At 38.4% G+C, this 9771-nt stretch overlaps 2 protein-coding genes and 1 pseudogene across 2 annotated transcripts; 2 read left to right on the top strand and 1 right to left on the bottom strand.

Moving 5' to 3' along the window:
• Positions 1-3843: 3843 nt before the first annotated feature.
• LOC123467163 lies at positions 3844-5494 on the top strand. Its single transcript, XM_045167212.1, has 2 exons — positions 3844-4075; positions 4941-5494. Exons 1-2 carry the CDS (start codon positions 3953-3955, stop codon positions 5439-5441), a joined length of 624 nt encoding a protein of 207 aa, XP_045023147.1. The 5' UTR covers positions 3844-3952; the 3' UTR covers positions 5442-5494.
• Positions 5495-5504: 10 nt separating this feature from the next.
• LOC123467158 lies at positions 5505-7287 on the top strand (annotated as a pseudogene).
• A 485-nt stretch (positions 7288-7772) lies between these two features.
• On the bottom strand, positions 7773-8981 carry LOC123467157. Its single transcript, XM_045167202.1, has 2 exons — positions 8847-8981; positions 7773-8771 (listed from the first exon to the last, which is right to left on the bottom strand). Exons 1-2 carry the CDS (start codon positions 8979-8981, stop codon positions 7773-7775), a joined length of 1134 nt encoding a protein of 377 aa, XP_045023137.1.
• Between the last annotated feature and the right edge of the window lie 790 nt (positions 8982-9771).

Raw genomic sequence — 9771 nt, 5'->3', positions numbered from 1 at the left:
CGCTCCACTCCAGTTCAGTGTTACAAGTACCAAGATAGATTGATCGTTTCTGCTGGATGGTGTACCCCCACACCTACCGTTCCTTTTCCACAAGAAAACGACGAGAGTTCTTCTAGTGTGACAGCAGCTTCGTCCAATCCAGTCCAGTATTATGAACAGCAGGATCATTTACCTTTGCATTTTGTGTCGTGTACTCCCTCTCCGACTATATCTGTTCCAGAACAAAACGTCGACAGTTCATCTTCAGTGGTTCGTCATTTCGCACCCTGCGACCTACTACCTATACCCAAGGTTCCACAACGTGGGCAACGCATGTTGAAATCGAATAAAAGATTAGCCTCAGCACGTAATCTAACAAGCAACCATGAGCTACAGAAGAGTAAAGAGGCTTACGAAGAAAAATTGCGGAAGGAAACGAAGAAACAAGAGGCTGCTCTCAAGAAAGCAAACAATCAGGCGAAGAACAAGGAACCCATTGTTAGGGTTTGTTTCTACTTCAAAGTTGATATATTTTTTTCTTTTTTAATAACTTAAACTTATTCATTAACAGAAGACGAAGCCCAAGAAGAAAGCTGATAAAGAGGACATTGACGTACAGGACAATGAAGAGATCTTTTGTTTGAGGAACGACAACGAGTATCTACCCCCACAGCGGACAACACCCCAGCCAAAACGCCAGAGGATTAGCAGAGTTGCTGAAAGTAAACTGATTTCTCAATAAATTAAGTATTATCGTTATGTCCATATCCCTCTTTGTACAATGAAAATAGAAATAAAATGAAGGTCTCACAATCAGTTTAAGTTTATTGATCTTGATAATTCGATACAATCCTGCTGTTAATCAACGTAACTGATACCACCACACTGTTCAACTTTTCTCAGTTTAGAAGGAATGTCTTGAATTAGTTGAATGAAAAAGTCATCGTTGCACAATTTGTGCCACATAAGGGAAATTGCTCTCCAAAGACTTTCTTCGTCAGCAGTTTTTATGTTGCCCTTGGAGAACTCTTCACCCATTTCCATCCAAACCCTTTCAAGTGGCATTACATCACCAAACGACTTGGGCCAGTCAAGCACGACAATGTCATCCAGGTTTTTCGCTACAAAGTCCATGACATTTCTGCTCCTATTTACAGGAAACCTAGTACATTTCAACATAAAAATAAAAATAATACAACATGCCAGTGTTCACTAACAAATCCACTCCCAAACCCGAACACCAAACACACAGTGTGGTTTTCATCAGTAGAATTCCCAAAATTTTGCTCCGTACAAAATTAAGGGAAATCAGTCCTCAAAGTCGTTAGCCTATGTTAAATCCACCTAAACAAGGCTAAGTAAGACTACAAATGGCAGCTTGCATGTTGCCGGACTACATGAATACTGCTTTTCGCAAGGTGAAAATGGTCTATACATTTAGAAATTAACAGTGTTGTCAAAATCAAATGAAAAAAGATTTAAATCAAAATCAAATCCTTTCGCCAAAATTGCTAAAATTTAAATCTTAAATCAAATCAAATCATTTTCTAGAATTGATTTAAATCCCAATTTAAATCATAAATCAAAATCATGAAAAAATGATTTAAATCGCAATTTAAATTGATTTCGAAATCAAAATCAAAATCACTTCAACATTTTTTGCTTGAATATAACCATATGTTTGTTAGCAAAGCAATGGGAAATCTCTTCGTCATTTTCATTCACAAACTCGTAATTATTTTTTGAATTTTTTTTTTGCAATTGATTGATAGCAAGGGAAAAACTAGTGTAGGGTAGAATGGGTTCAAATTAAACATTTCGTGGATTTTGTGTCCCCCCGACTAAAGTACTGATCAGCAAAAAACAATATAATTGTGTAGAAAATTACCTATTCTTTAACCAATTTTCCAAAGTTTTTGTCAGACGCCAAGATCTAGATTTTTGTTTCAATTGACCCCGCGTTTCAATTGGCCCCATCCTCCCTACAAAATCAGTACAAAACTAAAAGTATCAGGCGCGCTTCCCACAATGATCGTTATATTTTAGAAAGAATGATGAAGATTCTATAATCTGTATTAAAATTTATATTTTTACAAAAAACACTGATTTTGATTTTTAAAAATGATTTATTTTCGCATAAATCAAATCAAAAATCGCAAAATTTTAAAATGATTTAAATCAAAATCAAAATCATGAAAAAATGATTTAAATCGTGATTTCAATCATTTGTGATTTAAATCGCAATAGATTTTGACAACACTGGAACTTAACTTATCATGTTTGAATAGGAAGGGTTTCGTTACATAAAGGTTTCGCGGGCTAGGTTAGGGTAGGTTAGGTTAGGGTAGGGTAATTCAGTTAATTATATTTAAAAATTTTTTTTGGCAACGCTGTTGTAGAAACATAGGCAGCCATTAATGATAGGAGGGAGAAATAGGACCCATCTAGCGGAGAAATAGGACCCTAAAAAGAAAGTCAGAAAAAGAGGTCCTATTTCACCGGGTCCTATTTCTCTATGGCCTATTTTTGGGTCCTATTTCTCCGGGTCCTATTTGTCTGGGTCCTATTTCGTCGGCAATCATTGTGGATTGGACGTGGGCGAACGTGGGCGAACGTGGAGTCGCAAACGGTAATATGATCTCCTTGGTATGGCAGTTTGACCACAATTAAGTCTTTTCAGCCGACAAAAATAATTGTCTTGTCTGTTATGTTTCATCGCTGGTCTTTATAATTATCCAATAAAGTAATCCATCGCCAATCACACGTAAATATTGTAATGAAACTCGGAGGAAAAAATTTACATAAAACAACAGCACGTCTTGTGGCATAATCCAAATCTTTTCTACTGGTTTTTATCCTAATTTTGTTTTGTCTCCCTCCAAACACCACAAGTTCCCAAAGTGGTTTGTGGGAAAGCTTGCCCTTCCAAACATAAAAAAATTAAATAAAATAAAATACGCCAACCATTTGAAATTTTTCGACCTATTTTATTTTCGTTTTACCTTTGATTTGTTTATACCAAATTCATCTATTGATTCATGATATAAATATACATCATGAGTTTTGTACGTTTATTAATGCCATAAATCATTTAATGAGGTTTGGGCCACAAAGACTAGCAGAGATCGGCCTAGTTATTTTAAATATTGTTGCTGGTGAAAAAGGAGATTGATTATCTATTCGCAGAGATGAGTCATCCGCTCCTTGGACAACGCTGCCATCGTGGTGAATAAGCAATGATCAGGAGAAGTCCGCTCTAAGGAAGATAAAGAGATACGCAGTCCGAAAGGGGAGTAATTCGCGTTACGGTATAAATCGTTGCCCGAATCTGCGTTAGATGAGTGTCTATCAGGTGAGCTCCCGGAGCGGGGCTCGTTAGAGGAGTTCTCTGGTTTCACTAGGGTCTTCAGACGCTTCTCCGACTTTGGGCAAATGGTTATCCTCTTTTTGTTTAAGTAAAAACATTGTTTAGATTTAAGTCATCACTTGTTGTATTCTTTTATGCTTGATCAAATACAAACTCGTGTGACAATGTCGATTTGAATTCAATTCGATACAGTGAAAATCCCTGATTCAACCCAATCAATGGTAAAAATCATTGTTAACCTATAGTACATGTTAGCTCAAAAAGCAAAAAGAAATACGTAACTATTATTATTTTATTTGCGGTTTTTCATTGGGTCTCAACGGGTAGCTGATTATTAACATACCTGCAGCAGACAACAAACAATGTAAATACTTTTCTTTGCAGTAAATGGTTAGTAAAACATTAAATAATCATATACGAAGTATAAGATTATGTCTGGCAGCAGTGTGTACATACTGCTGCAGACGAACTATTCACAAGCAACGCCTAGCGAACGAAGCACGTTATTTAGAAAAAGTCGAGATTTTCCGTAGTAAAATTAAGAAAACCCATAGTTTTTCAACAGCAAATACTTTTTGAATTGACAAGTGAACGACATAGATCATCATGGCAGTTAACTTTTTTCCGGATGACTGGGAATCGATTTCAAAAGAAGAATTGTCATCTGCCAGATCGAGGCTGGCAGGATTCATTGAAGCCGTTCCGGATAAGGACAGGGAACTAAGAGAGGTATGATACATTTCAAAAGGCAATAAAAGATTACAAATAAGGATAAAAATGGCTATCGTATGTGGTGTGTGTAGTGTGACATATTGGTCAAAGACTGAACATAAAAAGTTTTACGAGGCTGTATGTTAAGAGTCATGAACTTCTCAATGACTATTGAACGAGCTACAAACAAAATGACTGCAATGAACTCGTCTTTGAGGACTGTCGTTTGTTGGCAAGATTTCATATATTTATTTTAAGGTGAGAGAGCTGTTTTCATCCTTGACGTGTCATTATCCAGTCACAGACACTCACTTGCAATTAGATTTTTGCAGTGGTCAGAACTTACAATCGCAAGTCGTGTGTATCAGTCACAGACTTACATTTGAGTGGTGTGTAGACAGTCACACACTCATGATTAGAATTTGCACATTTGTCACAACCTACAATTTAGTCGTGTGTATCAGTACTATACTGTATCACAGACTAACACCTGAGTGGTGTGTAGACAGTCACACACCCATGATTAGAATTTGTACATTTGTCACAACCTACAATTTCGTCGTGTGTATCAGTCACAGACTAACACCTGAGTGGTGCGTAAACAGTCACACACTCATTAATTGGTTTGTGTTCATCGGTCAAAAATTTCAACCAAGTCGTATGTATAAATAACCGACTTAAGGCCGAGTGGTGTGTAGACAGTCACACACTCAGAAAAAGGCTTGTGTAGTAGTCACAGACTCAAAATTTGGATGGTGTGAAAGCTACGCATCTAATAACAGGTCATGCCTAACTTATTAAAAGAACAATTTACTTCTTTAAGAAAAAATTTGGTCTATTGGAAAGAAAATAATGGTCCACCGTTTTCTCTTGACTTCATTAGCAATTGGAAGCATTAGAGAAAATTACGATGTCCACTCAAAATGGAATACTTGGATCACTAAGATTGATTGCTACGATGGAACAAGGAGCCAATAAGACTGCAGCAAAAGATGTCCTGGCTGAGTTCAGAAAGGCCCATGAGCTTATGCGCCATCGGCTCTTCATTCTGACAATTTGGCGCAAATTCGACTATGCCACTGCTGACAAAGTTGCCAGAAGAAAGGCTGGGGAATACTTGGATGCTGATCTCGCTAAAGTCTTGGAGGAAAAAGACAAGAGGGAAATAAAACGTGAACGGGAGAAAGAAAAGGACAGATCACGTGGCCAAGGAAAACGTTTCAGAGGCAACCACTCATATCAGGTCGATTTTGGAGCTGGACCTTCAAATCCCAGGGGCTACCACGGGCACGGCGTACAAGCTTCAAGAGGTGGCCGAGGTGGATCCACTCGAGGTGGAGGACAAGCTCCAACGACCGAACGCAGATATTATGTTTGTCAGTAATTGGAACATTTTGCCAGGAATTGCCCCAACAGAAAGTAACGATTGTTTGATTAATTCAATACAATGGCCATACGATTTGTAATGTGCAAGACTAAATGGAGACTATTCGTCTTTACTTATAAATTATTTCAAAACTTTCAGAGAATCAACTGAGGCTAACAAACCAGATTTGATACAAGTGCCCCCTTTCGACAAAGATCACACAGGACAATAATTGCACTGAACAGTCCAACATTAACGACGATCATACAGAATTTATCCCTTGCTCAATTCATCAGGAAAAGGTTCGAGAATTCTGGATTAAAGAACTAAAAGCCGGCGACTGGGTTTTGAATGTACTGGAAGAAGGTTACATCATTCCATTCACCAAGGCTCCAGCTGCCTACGAAGAACCCAACAATGCTTCAGCCAATAAAGATCCGGTTTTTGTCCACCAAGCAGTAACAGAACTTGCAACATTGGGAATCATCCAATTCATGAAGGAAAAACCTCTTTGCGTGTCTCCATTAACAGTGTCTCATAAAAGAGGAAGAGACGGATCGATAAAGAAGAGATTGTGTTGGGACGGCTCAAGATGCGTCAACTTGTGCCTACAAGAACAAACGGTCACACTCTCACATTTCAAAAAGGCTTTGGAACTAACGAGACCAAAAGATTTCCAAGTGATATATGACCTGAAGTCAGCCTACCACCATATTAAGATCCACCGGTCGCAAACGAAATATTTGGGAGCAGCCATTCGGACACCAGAGGGCACTACCATATATTTTACTTTTCTGTTTCTTCCGTTCAGATTGTAATCAGCAGTCCACTGCATCACAAAACTGTTCAAACCAATCAATGCATACCTTCACAACAAAGGTATCAGACACTCAATTTATCTGGACGATGGAAGAATTACGTCTGACACGAAATGTCAAGCCGAGAAGGAACGCTTGATAGTTTACGACATCCTAAAAAAGTCTGGGTGGATCATTGAAAAGAAGAAATCTGACCAAGAAAATGATGCTAGCAAATGCAAGGAATATCTTGGTTTCATCATTGACACTGATAGTATGACCGTACGCCTGAGTGAGGCCAAAAAACAGCACACTATTCAAGTTCTGAAAACGATCGCTTATGGTCCAAAGCCAATTCTGGCAAAAGAATTAGCTGGAACTCTAGGAAAAATGGTCTCAACAGAATCAGCACTAGGACCAGTAGTCATTATGGATGCAAGAGCCGCTTACATAGAACTAGATGCGGCAGTACAAGGAAGAGGATGGAGCACTTTTCTAAGAATGAGCACGGAATCACTGAACGGACTTAATTTTTTTGTAGAAAACTTTTCTGATTTTGACAATTCTTTAATTCGATCAGCTGCAACAGAAATATCTGTTTTATCGATAATTGGACCACCCAGCTCTTTTATGAAATCGAGTTTTGTGTCAAACCATGCATGAACGCAAGAAGAGAAGATTTGGGCAAGTGATGCCTCTGGATTTGCCACATGTGCTTACTCGATCAAAGGAGAGAAACTTTACTATAGAGGATTGCCAAACGAGGACGAAAGAAGACTGTCATCTGGTCATAGAGAACTTCTCGCAGTGAGAAAAACCCTGGAATATTACCAACGTACAGGGGCGACCAACAACAAAGCCACCAACATTTACTGGCTCACCGACAGCCAAAATTTGACCACTTTCTTAACGAAAGGGTCGGGAAAGAGACATATTCAAAAGGAAATCTTCGAAGTCATGGTCCTCTGCAAGAAACTTAGTTTGAAAATAATACCGATCCACCTTTTACGAGACGACCCGCGCATCAAGTTGGCAGATGTCGGTTCAAAAACAACAGACACGGATGACTGGCAAATAGACGACGAAACATTCCAAAAGAGCAATCGGAGATTCAATTTTACAATCGACATGTTTGCTTCTGATCGCAATAGAAAATGCAAAAGATTTTTTTCAAATTTTTACTGCAAGGGAACAACTGGCATTGACGCATTTTCGCATTCATGGGACGGGGAGATTGCTTGGATTTGTCCGCCAATACGAGAGGTTATCAAAGTCATCAGGAAACTGAAAACGTCGAAAACAACCGGAATCTTATTTATTCCGGAATGGAGGACCGCCGATTATTGGACCGAAATATTTGACAGAGAGGGACGGCTGTTATGGCATTTCAAAAACGTCGAGACACGCATACCATTTATCATTCAGGGCACATTAAATCATCGATCACCTCTCACTGGGCGAGTCAAATTCAATTTCCTAGAGATCACTTTCAATTCTAACTAAAATTACGATGTAAAGTCAAACTGTTTTTTCTCACACAAATACAAGAAATTCAAATCAATCTGACCCAGTTGGACTCAAGTTTATGTATCACAACTTCATTTTTGACCTTCACAAGTACACATGCTACAATAATTATTATTACTGAGAATTTTTTTTTGAATAGTTGGGACATAGAAATGCGACTTGAGAGGGACAGGTCAACGTATTTTGACGGCATTACATCTGAACGCCATCCACCCAAACGCTTTAATTGGCTTTCAGTTACACCATGGGCGGCTGCCGCAGTGGCACCGCCTCTTTTCCCGGAATGTTCGCCGTAAAGTTTAGGATCACAACCCAACGATTGCAACAGTTTTTTCAAATCAGAAAGGGCGCTACTGTAAGGTACAGGCTTAACAGGGTTGGGAACATTTTTAGCAGTACACAAAGGGACCAAACAACCAGAGAAGGAGGGGCCCAAGAACTGAAAATAGTTGAGAGTGAGTTTCACTGGACAAATTTCTTCATTTATATTAGAAGCGACAATTCTCTCACTTCCTTCAGAATACTGGTCGTTTTTGCCACCTTGAAATAAAATTTGAAGATGAGGAGACGGACTTGATTTATAGAGGACATCTTTTCTCTGAAGTTTAACGATATCGCTAAAACGGCCAAGTGTATGATACTCCATCGAAACTCTCCAAATTGTCCTCCAAAGGACAAGTGAGGCACGTAGGCCATCTCTTCCATTTACTGGCCGATAAAGATGAAAGTACATTTTGGACAAAATGTCTTCAGTTATAGGTGACTTGGGCGCACGCATTTGAGGGTGCTCATTCCGGAAACCACGGAAGAGAAGAGATATTGTTTCGTGAACGGTAGGTAATGGCAACATTCGGACACGATACTCATGCGCGATCGCAGAACTCAACATAACTACTTTGGAATACGATCCGTCTCGTAGCATTACCAGAGAAAAACAGGCAGCCAATTGTTTATGATCTGCCCCAAATTCCGGTATTCCATTCTCTTGACAAAAAGCAGCCAAAATTTCATAGACACGATTGTACTAAAAAAAAAAAAAAAAAAAACATAGGAATGTTATAAACAAACGTGACGTGACGGATGCTACATGTAATAGTACCTGCTGTTTAGTTGAATCCCTCACAGATTTTGAAAGATAATATTGAGAAATGTACAAACCAGCGGACAAACTGGATTCGTATTCAAGTGCAACAACATCAGAAGATGAACAGGATTCAGAAATTCGATCATCCATTTAAAAAAAAAAAATACGATTCGGTGAAATACTGACAGACGAGTGTTTACTACAGCAGACGAAAAATTCAGCTAATCACATTAATTCCATCGCTTACCACGTTTAGTTCAGAGAAACGGGGGCGTGACCACCAATCGGGTGGTCACCGCTTGCTTGAAACCTATTTATCTGACAAGAGAAATAGTTTTCAATTACAATGCGATTGTAATTTTGTAAATTACAATGCGATTGTAATTACATTAAGTTAGTGAACGTAATAGAAAAGTATACTTTTCATAAGTGTAATCACTATTGAAAAATATTGTCTTACAGTGTGCTGAAAATTTTGTAACTTAATCACAGGCGCAGGAATCTTCCACTATATGTATATGTGGTATATGTGTATATGTGTATGTATATGTATATGTGGTTCATGCACCTCTGGTGGGCGGTAAACGAAACTACCTGCCATAACTTCAATTCCAGGCTTTATGAAAAAAAATTACCAATATAAAAAAATTTAATTCCAAAATATGAAGGTATTTAAATAAATAATTGATTATTTGATTCGGAAGATTGAGTTTTCCTTAATATAGGGGAAAAACTACATGGTTTTTCTAGTTCTACCTAAAAAGTTCTAGACAAAATAAGAAAGGGTTATTTTACGGAGAATGCCTGCATAGTAAATGGCGGCGCAAAACGGGGAAACGTGAAAAAAAATGTACAGGTGAACGCATAAATACCGTTCAGGGATTGAAACATAAAAATATGCGACAGATATCGCATGATAGCAAATTCATTGCCAAGTACG

The sequence above is a fragment of the Daphnia magna genome, unplaced genomic scaffold, assembly GCF_020631705.1.
Source record: "Daphnia magna isolate NIES unplaced genomic scaffold, ASM2063170v1.1 Dm_contigs153, whole genome shotgun sequence".
Lineage (NCBI taxonomy): Eukaryota > Metazoa > Arthropoda > Branchiopoda > Diplostraca > Daphniidae > Daphnia > Daphnia magna.
Note: the sequence above shows the minus strand (reverse complement) of the source record. Positions and strands in the feature narration are given on the sequence as shown.